Source organism: Neofelis nebulosa, chromosome 17 (genome assembly GCF_028018385.1).
Source record: "Neofelis nebulosa isolate mNeoNeb1 chromosome 17, mNeoNeb1.pri, whole genome shotgun sequence".
Classification (NCBI taxonomy): domain Eukaryota; kingdom Metazoa; phylum Chordata; class Mammalia; order Carnivora; family Felidae; genus Neofelis; species Neofelis nebulosa.
Window position 1 is genome coordinate 11,011,222 of NC_080798.1, and position 17,108 is coordinate 11,028,329.

At 56.3% G+C, this 17,108-nt stretch overlaps 1 protein-coding gene across 8 annotated transcripts in view; it reads right to left on the reverse strand.

Annotated features, from left to right (window-relative positions):
• Window positions 1-17,108, reverse strand: part of HIF3A (hypoxia inducible factor 3 subunit alpha) — a 64,250-nt gene that overhangs the window by 16,613 nt on the left and 30,529 nt on the right. For 3 of the 8 annotated variants that reach the window (XM_058708602.1, XM_058708595.1, XM_058708597.1), the window contains exons 1-8: window positions 12,427-12,549; window positions 7,246-7,436; window positions 6,080-6,225; window positions 4,314-4,398; window positions 3,935-4,047; window positions 3,298-3,506; window positions 1,634-1,740; window positions 1,266-1,413 (exon numbers count right to left, since the gene is read on the reverse strand). In XM_058708602.1, coding sequence (XP_058564585.1) covers window positions 1,266-1,413; window positions 1,634-1,740; window positions 3,298-3,506; window positions 3,935-4,047; window positions 4,314-4,398; window positions 6,080-6,225; window positions 7,246-7,436; window positions 12,427-12,452 — 1,025 coding nt within the window. In that variant the 5' untranslated portion in view covers window positions 12,453-12,549. Of the gene's footprint in view, window positions 1-1,265; window positions 1,414-1,633; window positions 1,741-3,297; window positions 3,507-3,934; window positions 4,048-4,313; window positions 4,399-6,079; window positions 6,226-7,245; window positions 7,939-11,067; window positions 11,199-12,426; window positions 12,550-17,108 lie in introns of those variants that run through there. The other 5 variants (XM_058708596.1, XM_058708599.1, XM_058708600.1 and 2 more) reach the window with 5 other exon arrangements.

Consider the following 17,108-nt stretch of genomic DNA (forward strand, 5'->3'; position numbering starts at 1 on the left):
GATCGCCACTCGGCGCGAACACGGAACCACTGGGGCGCCTGGGTGGTTCTGTCGGTTGAGCGGAGGACTCTTGATTCCGGTTCACATCAGGATCTCATGGTTCATGGGTTCGAGCCCCGTGTCAGGCTCTGTGCTGACAGCACGGAGCCTGTTTGGGATTTTCTCTCTCTCTCTCTCCCTCTCTCTCTCTCTCTGCCCCTCCCCCCTGCTCTCTCTAAACAAACATCTTAAAAAAGGAGCTACTGAGGGATGCCTGGGTGGCTCGGTCGATCGAGCGTCCTGAGCATCCAACTTCAGCTCAGGTCATGATCTCACGGTTTGTGGGTTCAAGCCCCGCATCGGGCTCTGTGCTGACGGCTCGGAGCCTGGAGCCTGCTTCGGATTCTGTGCCTCCCTCTCCCTCTACCCTTCCCCTGCTCAAACTCTGTCTGTCTCTCTCTCTCTCTCAAGATAAATAAGCATTAAAAGAAATTTTTTTAAAAAGGAGCTACTGACAAATATAACATAGATACAATTTAAATATATTATGCTAACTGAAAAAAGCCAGAACCAAAAGGTTACATACTATAGGATTCCATGAACATGACATTCCGCAAAAGGCAAAATTCTAGGGTCAGAGAACAGTTCGGTGGTTGCCAGGGATTGAGGGTGGGTGTGGGGGTTCACTATGACAGAATGTTTTGGGGCAATTTTCTATAGCTTGATTGTGAAAGTGGTTACACAATCCCGGGCCTTTGTCAAAACTCATAGAACTGTATACCAAAAAGAGTGAATTTATTATATTCCATTTTTAAAATGTTTTTCTAATGTTTATTTTTGAGAGAAAGAGAGAGAGAGAGAGCGTGAGCAGGGGAGAGGCAGAGAGAGAGGGAGACACAGAATCTGAAACAGGCTCCAGGCTCCGAGCGGTCAGCACAGAGCCCAAGGTGGGGCTCGAACTCACGGACCGCGAGATCGTGACCTGAGCCGAAGCTGGACGCTTAACCGACTGAGCCACCCAGACACCCCTATACTTCAATTTTTAAAAGGCAGCAAAGCCCCCATGATTCTGCTAGATTTACTTTGATTTGAACGGACTCTTGTTTAATTTAAATGAACAGCAGGCACACCCACGCACATACCTGTGCGCATTCGGTCACACGTTCTGCGTACACGTACATGTGAATACTCCCTCTCACGGATGTGTGCCTGACACACGCACACACCTATCCACACACATGCAGGCCAGACCCACACACACAGCTGCCCCGCCCCCTCCCACTTACCTGATCAAAAAGTGGACGCAGACGATGCTCTCAGACTGGGGACCCCGGCCCCCTGACACCACTGTGGCCTGAGTCTGGGTCCACAGATAGCCACCACTCCGGGCCAGGAAGCGATACTGCCCCGTTACCGCCTGGCCCTTGCTCAGCACTGGGGAAGGGGGATGGGGGGAGGGGTCAGGGCCCCAGAAGGGGCAAACGGGGAGAGGAGGCTCTGGGAGCAGGGGGTTAGGGATGCGGGAGGGAGCCGGGGAAGAGAAGGTTCCTTGGGGTGTAGGGAGCAGGGAGCTGGTGTCTGGGTTGGGAGCGGGGCTCCCTGGAGCGTGGGGAGCCGGGGGGCCGGTCGCAGACTGCCGGGGAGTCTCACGTACAGGTGTGAATGCTCTGGCCAACGGCGTCTGAGTCCAGAGCGTGGATGTACTCGTAGGCGGAGCAGCCGATCAGGTCATCGGGGCTGTAGCCGGCCACCTCCGCGATCCTGGGGTGGGTGCAGTGGGACCTGGTCAGTTGGACTGGCTGAGCTGGACGGTGGGTGGAGGGTGGGGCTGGGGGACACGGGGGATCAGCCAGCAAGACAGAGAGAGACTGGGTCGTAATGCAGAGAAAGGGAGAGTAAGAAATGGAAAAAGAGGCGTGCTGGGCTGAATGACGGCCCCCGGAGAGATCCACCTCCCCATCCCCGGACCCTGTGACTATGAGGCCTCACGTGGCGAAGGGGACCGTGCTGGGGACAGGAGATGATTAAGTGAAGGATCTTGAGATGTCGCGCTTCACCTGGATGATCCGGGCGTGCCCAGTGTGGCGACAGGGGCCCTCACAGAGGAATACTCTGTCCAGGGCAGGTGTTGATGGAGGCGGGGCGGGGGGGGGGGGGGGGCATGTGTTCTGAAGTTGGAGAAAAGGGCCCCAAACCAAGGAATGGAGGAAGATTCCGGAAGTTTTTAAGGCAAGGAGCCTCCAGAAGGAATGCAGCCCTCGACTTTAGCTCCATAAGACTCGTTTCAGGCTTCTGGACCTCCAGAACTCTGAGGTCATGACTGTGTGTCGTTTTGAGCCACTTGGGTTTGTGGTGACCACTACGGCAGCAGGAAATCAGTACGAGGTGGGGGTGGGGCAGGGAATGGGAAGAGTAAAGAGAGGGAGAGAGCGAAGGAGCAGGGAAGAGAAAGGAAGAAAGGAAATCACAGTAAGAGAGGAAAAACCCAATAGAAAGTAATAATGCTGATGATGATTAAACATAGACATGTCTAGGGGCACCTGGGTGGCTCAGTCAGTTGGACATCTGACTTCGGCTCAGGTCATGATCTCACAGTGTGTGAGTTCGAGCCCCGCGTCGGGCTCTGGGCTGACAGCTCAGAGCCTGGAGCCTGCTTTGGATCCTGTGTCCCCGTCTCTCTCTGCCCCTCCCCCGCTCACGCTCTGTCTCTCTCTGTCTCTGAAAAATAAATAAACCTTAAAATTTTTTTTTAATCCAAAAATAAATAAACCTTAAAAAATTAAAAAAAAATAAATCCAAAAATAAACATTAATAAAAATTTTTTTTCAGTAAAACCAAAATACGCTTCTCTAGCACTCTCCCCCAGGCAACACACTGGGTGCTCGGAACAGGTGCTCTAAGGAGACTCTGGTCACTTCCCGGGACAGATGAGAGCGCGGCACAGAGATGCAATGGCCTCCGGCCAAGAGTACACGGCCAGGCTTTAAACCCAAGCCGTCCGTCTGAGCCCAGACTTGCCATTCCCGAGCACAACTCCAGGGTGAGGGAAGGAGGGAAGATGCCGAAACAGGAAGGAGAGGGAGGAACAAAGACTCAGAGACAGACCAAGAGAAAACCCAAGGCCAAGAGACCCACAGAGGATTCACAGACAGCCACACAGAGACAGAGACGGATGGCATCAGAGACAGACAGAAGTGGACCAGAGGGAGAACAGTGGGGGCAGGGCAGGGGGCGGTGGATGGGCCGGAGCTAGGCATGAAGGAAGAGGAGGATCTGGGCCAGGGGAGGGGGTGGGGGGGCCGCGGGGCTCCTGCCCACCTCTCATCACAGTAGGTGAACTTCATGTCCAGGCTGTGGCGGCTGAGGAAGGCGCCCCGGCCCAGGGGGGGCTCCAGGCTGCCCGGGTGGGGGATGGCTTCACAGATGAGCACCAGGCATTGCAGGGGCGGCTCCAAGTTGGGGCTCCCTTCGGGGGAAGTCTGCGCAGGGGGCTTGTAGGCCCTCATGTGTCCAGAGCAGTACAGCACCTAGTTGGGATGGGGTGGGGGTGGGGGGGGGGCGGGCAAAGGCAGTGGTGCACATGGGCCTGGGGTTCCCATGGGCCTGGGAGGTATGTCTGTAGGCGCCCCACCGGGAGCCGAGAACAAACCCCTGACCTAAGGAGGTTCTGATCCAGATTCTGAGACTCAGGGAGCTCTGAAGACCCCAGATTCCAGCCCCGTGGAGACTCCAGGCACCGAAGGCCGAGCACCCCCAGCCCCAGGCCCACAGGCTCAGAAAGGACACAAGGACTCCCAACCCTCCGGCTCCACGGACACCCAGCCTTCTAGATTCAGCCTGAGGGTGCCCCACAGGATCCCCGCACTCGCAACATGCTGGGAGAATTTTCGGGCTCAGGCCCAGCCCCAGCAGGCCCCCAGGCCCCTCACCCTCCTCCAGGCCAGGCCCTGCCCACCTTCCAGGTGGCCGCCTTGAGGTTGAGGGTGCGCCCGCGGCTGGTGAGGGTACTCTTCATGCGCAAAGAGAAACACCGCTCGGTGGGGGCCTCTGGCTTCTTTTTGGACAGACCTGGGTGGGGAAGGGCCACGGGGAAGGGGGGGAGCGGGTCGCTGGGCGGCTCTGGACAGACTCGACTAAAGTCTCCCCGGCCTCATTCCCACAGTGGAGACCTGGAACCAGGGAGGGCCCCAGGGCTAGGGGGTGCTCCCTGCCGACACCCCAGGGCCGGGCCGGGTTCCCTCTTCCCATTTTTCGGAGTCTGGAGAAATGGGATATGCAGGGGGGGAAAGCCTCAGCTTCTATAACCAGGGGACAGAGGCCTCCAGGGAACTCACTCGGCCGGGGGGTCAGGGCGTCCTGGAGCTCCTGTTGGTCACAGGGGTGGATGAAATCAAAGATGCTGTGTCCGATGAGCTCCAGCTGCCAGGGAGGGAAGCAGGAGGTGTCTGGGAGGAGGCGCACTTTCACCAGGGCCTCTGACCCAACTCCTCCTTCCTGTCCTCACCGCCCTTTCCCCCACCCCCACCCCCCCATTCGTGAGCCTGGATTACTTTCCCAGGCTTTTCTCTCACTCACTCAGTCACTGAGCAACCGCTTCTTGAGGACCTGCTGTTTGCCAAGCCCTCTTCTAGATGGTAAGCAAAGCTGTGGCCACGCAGGCAAAATCCCTGCCTCTCGGAGCTTACTGGCTAGTAGGGGAGACGGCCGATGAGCAAACACATCAAACGCCACAGTTATAAAGCAAGAGAGGAAGTGATACGAAGAACATCAGGGTTAGGCAGCGCAATGATGGGCTGCTATCTTAGAGGCAGTAGTCAGGGCCCGTGATAGTGAAACGAATCGCTGAGCCAAGCCAGCGAGGCGGTCGTGTGGCTCTCTGGAGTGTTCTGGAAAGAGGGAACCGCAAGTGCAAAGGCCCTGAGGTGAGCCCCCATTCAAATCCCACCTGTTTGGCAAGCCAAGGACTCAGCGTGTTGCTTCAGGTCAGGCAATGAGCCTGGCGCTGGCCGGAGGGGCATCAGATGGAGGCAGAGCCACACAGCTCTCAATCCAGTGGTGGTGTGGACCAGGGGAAGAGAGCTCTCTCTCCTCTAACAGCCCCTTTGTAGCTGGATTCAAATCCTGGCCCTGCCACTTCCTAGCTTCGGGGCCTTGGGACATTCACCTCTCTGAACCCCCAAGCTCGGGCTGAAATGGTACCAAGAGTGGGATAACAAAGCAGGAGATAGGCCCCAAGTATGGAGTCCGTTTATGTGAAACAGGAAAAAGATGGGTAACCCTCCCGTGGGGCATGCTGTATGGATGAGCTGAAATCAGTTCCCCACCCGTATCTCCTGCCTCCCCATCCCCAGACCCCTGCTCAGGCTCCTCTTCTCCTACCCAGGGCCCCGCACCGCTCCCTGTGGGCCCTCAGCCTCTAATCCCAGCCTCCACCTGTACCTCTGGGCACACCTAGAGAGAGCTTTCCAAAACGTAAGTCCTATTCTACCTCTCCCACAGCCTCTCCCCTGCTGAAAATCCTTCTATGGCTCCCCAGTGCCCTGGCAATAAACCGCTTTGGTCCTAAATTACCTAGCTCTGTTGACCTCGGGATTTTTTTTTTTCCTCTCACCCCTCCCCTTGCACTCTGCACTTAGCCAGGAGAAGCATCTCGATTTCCTCCAAATGCTCCGTTTTATCTCACCTCTGGGCCTTTGCATATTCTGTTCCCTCAGCCATGCACATTCCCAGTCTTCGCTGTTCCCGTCCATTCGCCCTACCTTCTGACTGGCTAAGTCCTTGGGGTTTCAGCTCAGGTGTCTTCTTTTCCACGAGGCCCTCGATTCCCCCTGAGGCTGGGTCAGGTAACCGCCCCCCCCACCCCCTTCCCCTGGCTCACACAGCCCCCTAGGGTGCCCCATCCCAGCCCTGATCATTCTGAGTCCTCCTGTCTGGTGACACGTCTGCCTCCCCTCTGTACGGGGAACCCTGTCAGGGCAGGGCTAGGGCAGTCTCGGTCACCTCTGGATCCCGGCATCGCCTGCCCAGGGCAGTCTCGGTCACCTCTGGATCCCGGCATTGCCTGCCCAGGGCCAGGCACAAAGCAGGCAGCGCCTCTCACCTGACTGAGGCCCAGGTGTTTGCTGACATTCTCCGACAGGTAAGCCATGTCTCCCTCGGCAGTGAGCACCATGACGAAGCCCTCCAGGGCCTTCAGGTAGCAGGCATCCAGAGCTTCTCCCCCTGCTCCCACCTGGTTCCACTCCCCTGGTGTCAGGGCCAGGGTGGATGGGGTGTGTCTAGTCAGCCATGGATCCACCCTGGCCAGCCTCCCTCTGCCTTCCCTCACTCAGAAGAGCTTCCAGGTACCCCCAGGTGAGCAAGAAACATATGCCGAGGCTTGGAGTCCCCAAGGAAGAGGGCAGGGCCGCCAAGGATTGTAATCCTAAGGGGGCAGGGCTTGCCGGGGACACAGAATTCTAAGGTGGTGGGGGGTCTCCCACGGGAACAGAATTCTAAGCGGGGTAGCCTTCCTAGGAGGGCAGAATCCCATCTAAAAAGATGGGATTCCCAGGAGATCAACATTGAAGGGGCCGGGAGCTCGAGGGCGTCAGAATTCTAAGGGGGCCCGAGACTCCGGGGTGGGGGGTTCGGAATTCTTGGGGCAGGACCTTCTAGATGGACAGAATTCTAAAGAAGCAAGGGCTTCCAGGTGACAGAATTCTAAGGGGGCAGTGCTTCCCAGAGAAATAAAATTCTTTGGGGGCAGTGAAGTCTCGTGGGCAGAGCCTGCCAGGGGATGACTCCACATTCCTCATAAATAAAGTCCTGAGGATTCCAAAGTGTGTGTGTGTGTGTGTGTGTGTGTGTGTGTGTGTGTGTGTGTGTGTCAAAGCCTCCTGCAGGGTAGAATTCCAACTGGGTGGGAATTCAAGAGGATGGCTAAGGGGAGGGGTCATGGACCTTAGGGAGCTGGGGAGGGTACTCTCTCAAGCAGGCATTAGAAATCGGGCAGCTAAGCCTCCCCGGGGGATTCGTTGCAAGAAGGTCTCCCAAATCCTAAGGGCTGAAGCACCACCCCAGCGAGTTAGCCGGCCTCCTATTCCTCAAGGAGGGCCACCTAGAAGGAGGTGGGGCTTTCCCAACGGGCGGGGCCTCGCGTGAGAGACGACGGAGAGGGCGGGGCCCCGCCGGGGAAGCACCTCCCAGGGGGTGGGGCCCCGCCGGGGAGACGTGGGGGCGGGGCCTCGCTGAGGTGGGAACCCCCCCCCGGGGGGCGTGGCTCACCTGCGGCGCAGAGGCGGTGCATGCGCAGGTAGCTGATGGTGAGGCGCATGATGGAAGCCTTGTCCAGGTGGGCGCTGACCCCGCGCGCGAAGGGCAGCGTGTGCGCCAGCTGGTACAGCACCTCGGTCTCCTGGCTGCGCCGGCTGCGGGCCGCATCCCGGGACTTCTCCTTGCGCAGCTCGGTGCTCGACCTGCGGGCATCGGCAGCGGTCACTGGCGGCGCCCCCGGAAGGGAAAGAGTCGGATGGGACATGCGCGCGGGGCGCTGCCGCACGCGGCCCGGGCTCACAGAGGGCAGGGCCGCGACCGTGCAGGTCCCGCTGTGTGGCCCGGGCGAGTGCCCGGGGCTCTCTAGGCCCGCGAGGGTTGTACTCCGGGGCAGCTCCCCGGCCGCGGGTTTTATCTGCCCCCAGCGCCTTGCTTCTCTCCGAGGCGTGCCTAAGGGCCGCTGTCCCCTCCCTGACGTATCTGCTGTCAATTCCCGGGGCCCGGGACGCCTGGGGGACAGGGTGGCCTCCTGCTGGGAGAGGGCCGGGGGAGCTGGCCCCCAGCCAGGGAAGGGAGGGGGCATGATGTCAGCAGCCTCCAGGCCCCCTACCCTACGGCCTCCCGGAACCCTCTCTCCTGCCCTTTCCCCTCCTCGGCTGAGCTGAATCCTCAGAATCTTAGAACACAGATCTCAAAGTCCAACCACCCACCACCAGGGGCCCTGCCGATGTGACACAGCAAACCAACCCCAGTGTTCTGTGAAGCCAACAGCTAACCACTCACCCCTGCCCTTTAATCCATTTCAAATGCCTGACTTCTGCACGTGGGGTTGGGGGTAGACGGATGAGTACTGTTTTGTCACAAACATCTGCCACTTATCCCGCATGTACTGTCAGCCCCCAGGCCAAGGAGGTAAAAGACCTGAGCCCACTTAGACCTCAGACGACCCCAGCAAGAAGGCAATAACAGTTATCCCCATTGAACAGACGAGGAAACCAAGGCACAGAGAGGCACAGCGCTTGCCCCTAACGAGTGAAGCCAGGTTTGAACAATGGTGGGCCTGAACTCTTCACGTTTCTCTGTTCTGTGGCTCTGGGTTTATCTCCAGGTTAGTGCTTCTCTCTGCTACCGCCACTGTCTTAAGTGTCCGAATCCAAACTGCATGGATTTTGGAAAAAAGAAAAATTATAGAGTATAGTACATATAGTATATATAATCTTCTCCCTCTCTGAATACACACACACACACACACGTGTATATATATATGTGTGTGTGTGTGTGTGTGTGTGTGTGTGTATACATATATATCTCAAACTCACAAATTGTGAGATCATGACCTGAGTCGAAGTCAGACACGTAACTGACTGAGCCACCCAGGTGCCCCTATAGATATATGTAATTTTTTTTAAGTAGGCTTTAGGCCCAGCACGGAGCCCAGTGCGGGGCTTGAACTCACGACCCTGAGATCAAGACCTGAGCTGAGATCAGCAGTCAGATGCTTAACCGACTGAGCCACCCAGGTGCCCCTAATCTTCTCTGTACTTATCATATTGAGAAAGCCATTAATAAGCAGCTATAATTTGCTAAACATGCACGTGTCTTGCACTGTTCTAAGTACTCTGCCTATGTGTACTCATTCAATTCCAGGAGGCACTTTAAACCTCCGTGTCACAGAGTGGAAACTGGGGCTCTGACAGGGAAAGTCCTTTGCCCCAAAAGTCACAAAGCCAGTAACCGGCAGAGCCGGGATTTGAACTTAGGCAGTGAGGTTCCAACGCCTTCATTCTCTGATCCCTTCCTGGTGACCCAGCCCAGGGAAGCAGAACTAACTCTAGGAGGGGAGGTTGTCCCTTCCAAAAACCAGAGGCCACTCCTGGGGATGGCATCAACCTCGCCCCCAAGCAGGAGACCTGAAGCCCCACCCACAGGCACAGATGGGGAGAGGGAAGGGGACTGTCCTGTCAGGCTGCTGGGGGAAAAAACTGCAGCCAGTGGGAGGCACAGAAGGGGGCAGGCTGGGTGGAGGGGTGGAGGGAGCCAGCAATCACCCCCCCCATTCCCTCCCTCCTGGCTGGTTGGAGGCAGGGGCCTCCAGTCCTGCTCTGCCCAGAGGACATTCCGTCCTGTCCCGTTCTGTTCCAGCCCTGTTTGTCTTCCTGCCCAGAGGGTGGGGGTGGGCGGGCCTCCCTGAGCTGGGGGCCCAGACGGAGGGAAGAGGGAGTAGGAACAGGAATGGGGGTGGGGCTGGCCCCCCACCTCCCGGGCAGCTGGGCTCTGTAATTCTGTCTGTGGCAGACTTCTCCCTCGATAGAAGGAGCCAGCTGGTGGCTGCGGCAGGACCCTCCTTCTAGCTCCCAGCCTGTTCTCTGGATGTTCTTCTGACGGGAAGTGCGGGCCTCTCGCTGGCTTCAGAGCTGCCTGGGTCTCCGGGCCTGGGTCTCCGGCCTTTCGTTAAATGGAGTAGGGACTTGTTCAGCCTTTCATTAAACAGAGTAGGGACTCGTTCCTCAGGTTTGGGACTCCCACTACGTCCTAGCTGTGTAACTTTGGACAAGTCGCAGGGCTTCCCCCCGAGCATCACAACACAACCTCACAGGGTTGTTTTAAAGATGAAATGAATTACCATACGGCAAGGACTCAGAAGGGGGCCTGGTGATTGGGGAGTGCCAGGAGAGACTTAAACTTTCTGTTATCCCCTCTTGGTCCACATCAGGAACGGAAGGCTGAGGAGCCTCTTGCGTACCAGGGAGGCCTGTGGTGTGTGTGTGTGTGTGTGTGTGTGTGTGTGTGTGTGTGATTACACACGTGACTTTCGCACACCTAGGGGGTATCCTGCCCCAAAGATCGGTTCCCTCACTGCTCCTCATCCTGATGTGGTGAAGTGGAGGGAAGGGATGATCCCCATCTTCCAGGATATGTGACTGAGGCTCAGAGAGGCAGTCACTGACACAAGGCCACGCACCCAGGAAGCAGATGAGCTGGGATTCGAACCTGACTCTGGGGCCTGTGCTCTTAGATGCCATGGCTTGGGGGGCATGTCCACCCCAGGGGCCCCTGCCCTGCCCCTCCTTGGCCCCGTGGCCTCAGTCCCTTCCCCGTGTCCCACCTCTGCTGCCTCCGGATTTCCCCAGCTGGCCAGTCTCCCCAGCTGGCCCCATGCCCAGCCCTGGTCCAGCCCCCTGGCACTCTGCCCGGCTTGGGACGTGCAGCTGGAACCCGGCCACCCTTCCTCTGTGTTCCAGCAGAGAACAGGGGGTGGGGCCAGGGCCTGGAGGCCCCAGGGTGAGGCCTGGGAATGGGGGCTGGGGCGCAGTGCCCCCCCCCACACACACACACCAAGAGAGGGAGAAGCCCACCTCTGAAGAACTTGCCACCCAAGAACACAGGCATGAGAAAGTAGGAGACCCTGTGCACACTAAGGGCTGCCCTTGGCCCTCTCTCTTCTGACACTGAGTTGGGTATTGGGGGTCTTGCAAAAAGTGTAGCGGATCTAGGGGGGCTTTGGTTGTATCTGGGCAGGGACCCTTCTTGACACCGTGAGGCCAGAGGCAGGGTTTGGGTTTGAGAAGGGACTCGGGGTGGGGGCCAGTCAGGAGGAGTCTCTCTGCCTCTGCCTCTGCTCATTCCCGAGGATGTGGTAATCCAGTGAGGTGCCTGTACCCAAGGTCCTATCTTCTCCAGGAGCCCTCTGATCTGGGGCGTGGTGGGGGGGAGGGCACCCGGGCCCTTATACCCATCAGGAACTTCCCAAGAACATCCCTTCCCGGGGTGGGATGGCAGTAAGACTGAGCTGGAGGAAGGGAAGGGGGTGACGAGGTATGGGGGCCCACTCACCATCACCTAGGCCCCCTTTGGCCCAAGTGCCATCCTAGGGGTGCAGGAGGGGATGGAGCGTGGCTGGGATCCGGGTGCGAGTTATGAGAGGGTGGTGCACAGCACTGGGATGACACCACAGGAAAGGGTTGGCCTTGGTGGGGAAGGGGAGCGCCCCAGCTCAGCCAAGGGGGCCCCCACCCAGCCAGGAGGGGGCGCTGGGAGGGGCTGGGCTGAGGCTGGCCCAGAAGGGGTGGGATGGAGTTCCCTGGCAGGCCCAGGGCCAGAGACTGGAATAGAACTGAAGGGGGAACGGCTTGGGGTGGGGGGGTGGTAAAAAACATGGGGGTGTGGACAGATCCAATCAGACCTGTGAAGCCAGGGAGGAGGGAAGGGGGTGAGGCTTCCTGGATGCTTCAGATTGGACAAGGGAAACCGAGGGCCTGCAAGATTTTCCAGGGTCCTGTGAAAACATGGCCAGATAGACCCCCCCCCCCCCCCCCCCGGGCAGCAGACCCAGAGCACCCAGCGGATCTGCACCTGCTGGGAGGGGATCACGGAAACCTACGCTCCCAGCTGAACACTCCCTGCTTGCACAGAATCAGACACAGCACCCTCTGGGGTGGGGGTGGGGGGGGATTCCCTAAATAAGGCTGTGCCATGGTCACAGGCACTGAGTAGGGGTGGAGGAGGGAGAGAAGGGGCTAGGCTTTGGGAAGTGGGTCGGGCTGTTTCCTTGTTATGAAAAGGGGTGCCTCTACCTTTACCAAAAGGTCCCGGGGAAGGTTCCCAGATAGCTTCTGAAAGGAGACCCACCTCTGCTTATTTCTAGGGGACCCAAGGTTCGCAAGACTGGCGGGGGGAGGGGGGGAAGCATCCAATTATAGGAGATGTCTCTTCTCTTGAACTCAGAATCTGACTTCCCATTCCAAGGGGCTGTCTATATCTGTAATATCTGTACACACCCCAAGATCCCAGGGATCCGGTTGCAAAGAACCACCTCAATTCTGGGAATTCGGAGGCTGGTAATGTCAACATGTGGAGGGAGAATGCCTTATTAGAAGCCCGGGAACTGCTCGAACACCAGCACCCCCAGTTCCGTGGGGGACCCCGACCAGGTGGGAAAGCGAACTCGGGGCAGCAAGAAAGTGGGGATCACGGCCCTGAAGTCACTCCAGGCTAGAGGGGCGGGGCAGCCGGGGACTTGGAGGAATCCCCCTCGCCTGCACTCGGGTAGGGTGTAGGGTGCGGCGGGGATGTGCCTCCAACCGCGCGTCCCGGGGCGTCCTTGGCCGGCACCCGCACATCCCCCGCCCGGCTCAGGGGTCCCCAGAAGGAAAGCCCCCCGACTTCCATCATCCCCGCCCCGAACCCCCCTACCTTGCGCGCTGCAGCCCCAGCGCCATGGCTCGCCGTCGCCGCTCCGGAGCCCTTCGAGGCCCCTCGCCCCCTCCCCTGGCCCTGCGAGCCCCCTCCCCAGCTCCGCCCCCCGCCGCACCGTTGGCTGCGGCGTGCCCGGCCCGCGGCTCTGGTTGGACGATGGGTCTGTCACTTCCGAGAAAGAGGCGGGACCAGAGGCGAGGACCTAGAACTCCGGAGGGGGGGGGGTATACCGCGGCACACACCGCCCCCCAGCCACACCCCTCGCCGCGGACTTCCTCGCCAGTGTCGCCCGCAGGGTCCCCGGGCCGCGCCTCCCGGCCCAGCCTCTCTCGCCAAGTTCCCACACCAACCCTCTCCCGAATCCACCCAATTCACTCCGACTCTTACACCGCACCCCCCAACTCTCACCCCCGGCCCGGCCCTCCATTTCCCACCCCCGGTGGGGCCCCTCAGACCACCGTCCCACCCACTCCCAAGTCGCCCAGCTCTGCCCTTATCCACTGGCGAGAACCCCCGCCTCTCCCCACCCCCCACTGCCAACCGCACCCCAGCTCTCCAATCCCTCCCCCAATGGACCCCACCATTCCCTCTGGTCCGCAGCCCCCTCTGCCCCCATCCCTGCAAGCCAGTATCCCCACCTCACCCCCACTCCTCCAGTCTGGCACCCTCTGCACCCTTAGCCCCACCTTCTTGCCTCCCTAACTCCCTTTTCAAGTTCCCACTGCTGAATGATCAAGTTTATGTCAAGTAAATATGTACAACTCAATCACACCAACTTTTTAAAAGAGCAGAGAAATGGTATCTACTAGCGAAGTAAGACGGGAAGGGTACAAGGTCACCAAGGAGTGGCTAAAGCATTAGGATCGGATTGGGAACAGACTGTGTGTGTGTGTGTGTGTGTGTGTGTGTGTGCGCGCGCGCGCGCGCGCGCATGTGTGTCTGTGTGTTGGAGGGGAGCGGTTTACTAATCCTCGGCCGACCAGTATTCCAGATGCAGCTTTGGACAGGGAAAAGGATACTATGGCCCAAGTTTATAGGGTTTGCCCCTTCCCAGCATCTCACTCAGTTTACCAGCGGGGAACCACTTCTCTCCCTTCTTACTGTATTTAAATTTGAATAGGGCTGGCCCTAACCCTCCCCTAACCCGCTGGGGAACAGGAGGATCCAAACCTAGCCAATCAGTTTATTCTGTTTCCCTGGTCACCGAGATTGGTTCAGGGAAGACATGGGACCTAACCCTAGCCCAGTGAGAACCAACCCGGAGACATTTGCTGCAAGGAAAGAAAAAGGTTCTGTATTTCTGCTGGAGTTGCCCAGCTGGTGGGAGGTGACCCTGGAGCAGATGGGGCTCACCCTGTCCCCAGGAAAGAAGAGGCTTTGTGAGATGAAAGTCAACACAGAAGAAATGAAAGTTTGCGAAAGACAGTCTTGACATCAGCATTTGGGTGCCTGGATCCAGCCATTCCTGAACTCCAAGTTAATCTCAGAACCATTACGGTGTTTGGGGCTGTGCCTGTTGTTGTTAAATATAACCTTATTCATTGACTTTGTGCTTAGATTAGTATGAGTTGATTTCAGCTGCTTTCACTCAAAAGAATCTTGATAAACAGAGAAAATATCTCCCAGGCTCCAGTGTGGAGGCACGTGGGGTATGAGAAAACAAGAGGCCTAAATTAGAACGGGCTGCAGGGGAAGCAGTGTCCTACATGCGGAAGCAGGGGCTGTGCAAGTCATAGCAGAGAGCCAATGCGAGGGATTGACAGAGCCCAAGGGAAGCTGGCACTTGTTAAATACACATCAAAACAGAATTTAAAAATACGTACGGATGCACCAGGCCTCTACAATCTAGGTTAGCATTAACTTGGTGGTTCCTGGCAGCTAAGGCAATGTTTGAAGTGGACTCCGACTACAACCCGGAGCATAAAGAGAAGAGGTGGGAGGTGGTGATGGAGGGGTGCAGGCAGGTGAAATCCAACCAGATCTGAAAACCGTGGAAGAAGGCTGGGCAATCTCCTGAAGGCACTAGGGAGCCATGGCAGAGTTTTGAGCAGGACAGGAACACAATGTGTGCCTTATAAAGATTCCTCTGGCTGCTCTGTGGAGCGTGGATGGATGAAAACAACACAATGGCAATCGTAGAACCTAGGTGACACGGTTCGTGTTCATCACCATGAAATCTTTCAAATTTTCTATATCTTTGAAAATGCTCATAAAGAAACGTTGGGAGAAACAAATGTTCAGGAGGCCAGAGGGACATGGTTTGGAGATTGATTATTTGGTTGTATGGATGAAGTTGTGGTTTTGTTGTTGTTGTTTTGTTTTGTTTTGTTTTGAATATGCTCTGCCTTGGGCAAAGGGAATCCTCTGTGTTTTTTTTTTGTTTGTTTGTTTTTTGTTTTTTTTGGGGGGGGGAATCCTCTGTTTTCAAGGTGAGTTGAAGTCTTTTCTGTCCTTCTCTTCCCTCTCCCCTGGATCTATTTATCCTACAATACACCCACCCCCTCATTCATTCATTCATTCATTCCATTTATCCCACACATTTCTTTCTTTTTTTTTTAATTTTTTTTCAACGTTTTTTATTTATTTTTGGGACAGAGAGAGACAGAGCATGAACGGGGGAGGGGCAGAGAGAGAGGGAGACACAGAATCGGAAACAGGCTCCAGGCTCGGAGCCATCAGCCCAGAGCCTGACGCGGGGCTCGAACTCACGGACCGCGAGATCGGGACCTGGCTGAAGTCGGACGCTTAACCGACTGCGCCACCCAGGCGCCCCTATCCCACACATTTCTAGGAATGACAAACATACCGTTGTAGACATTGGGGATGCAGTGGTGAACAAGACAGGTCAAGGTCTCTGACCTACCTTCACGGAATTTACACTCTGGGCAGACAGACTATACAAAGAGACATAAATGAAATACATAGTACGTTATATTGTGACAAGTGCTCTAGAGAGATGTAACCCAGAGAATGGAGGGAGATAGTGATTTTTGGCGGGGGGGGGGGGGAGGGGGGAGCTATAATTTTATATAGTTTGATCATGGAAGAGCTTGGTGAGAAGGTGACATTTGAGCAAAGACTTGAAGATGAGGGGGAAAACCCTGTGGATTTCCGGGAGAAGAGTGTGCTAAACTAAGAGAACAGCAAATGCAAAGGTCTTGAGGTTGGACCGTTCAGGGCTCAGCAAGGAGGCCGGTGTGGCTGGAGCTGAAGAATGGATGGGGAGAGTGGGAGATGAAATCAGAGAGGTGGGGTAGGGTGTAGGGTGGGTTTTTAGGTTTTCCCTGGATTTGGCCTTTCGCTGTGAGGGAGATGGGAGCACGGGAGGCTTTCGTACAGGGAAGTGACATCGGAGTTAGGTCTGAATGAAGTCCTCTTTCCCTTCCCTTAAACGAAAGAACTAACTATAAGCTCTCTAGTTTCCGAAACAAACCACCGCCCGAGGTTTATTTGCTCGTGAACTGCCATCCGAGCAGGGACTGGCGTAGACAGCCGTCTCTGCCCTACCTGGCCTCGGCTGGGGCAGCTCAAGGGCTGTGGGCCGGAAGGATCTGAAGCGTCCCCACCCACCTGCCCGGCAGTGGATGCCGCTGTCAGCTGAGACCTCATCGGCGGGCTGGGGCCGGAACACCCGCAAGTGACCTTTCCACGTGGCAGCTTGGGCTTTCTCACATCACGGCTTATTAATTTATTCTGAGAGAAAGAGAGAAGCAGAGACGGAGAGAGAGAATCCCAAGCAGGCTCTGCTTGGTCAGCGCGGAGACCCGGGCGGGGCTCGAACCACGAACCCTGATCAGGTCATGATCTGAGCGGAAATCGAGAGGCAGACGCTTCACTGACTGAGCCGGCCAGGTGCCCCTGCCACACTCTTCATAAGACGGTGTCTTGGGGACTCAGCACGAGCAGGGGAAGGACAGAGACAGAGAGGGAGACACAGAATCCGAAGCAGGCTCCCTCCAGGCTCTGAGCTGCCAGCACAGAGCCCCATGCGGGGCTTGAACCCACGAACTGTGAGATCACGGCCTGAGCTGAAGTCAGATGTTTATCGGACTGAGCCACCCAGGCGCCCCAGAGAGTCATTTCTAAAAAAAAAAAAAAAATATATATATATATATATATATATATATATATATATATTATAATTTATATAATATATATAATTTTTATATTATATATATTATATATTATATATTATATATTATATATAATTTATATAATATATATAAATATATATAATATATATTTATATATATTATATATATATATGCATTTGATAGAAAATAGTATCACCCGGGATAGATTGGATTATTGTTTTCCAGTCTCCATTCCCTCCTTGTTATAGAACCACCCGTCCATGATTTTCCTATGTGACCATGGAGGCTCTCCTAAGCAAATCGAACGCATTCCCTGGCCCGTTTGGTCACGTGACATCGCTTGGCCAATCAGAGGGGAAAGATGCTGTTGTCGGTATACACACACAAGACTCCACGGAATGTGGTGTGCCCCCTGTTGGGAGGACACAGCACCGATGAAATACTTCCACCAGAATAACTGAACCTGCATCTGATTAAGCTCCCGGATGTACCCATCCGTTTACAGGAAAGGCAGTGGACGGGCGAACACATTAAACAACACTGTGAAAGAACAATCAGCCAGATGTAGACTGCGGGCAACTCTAG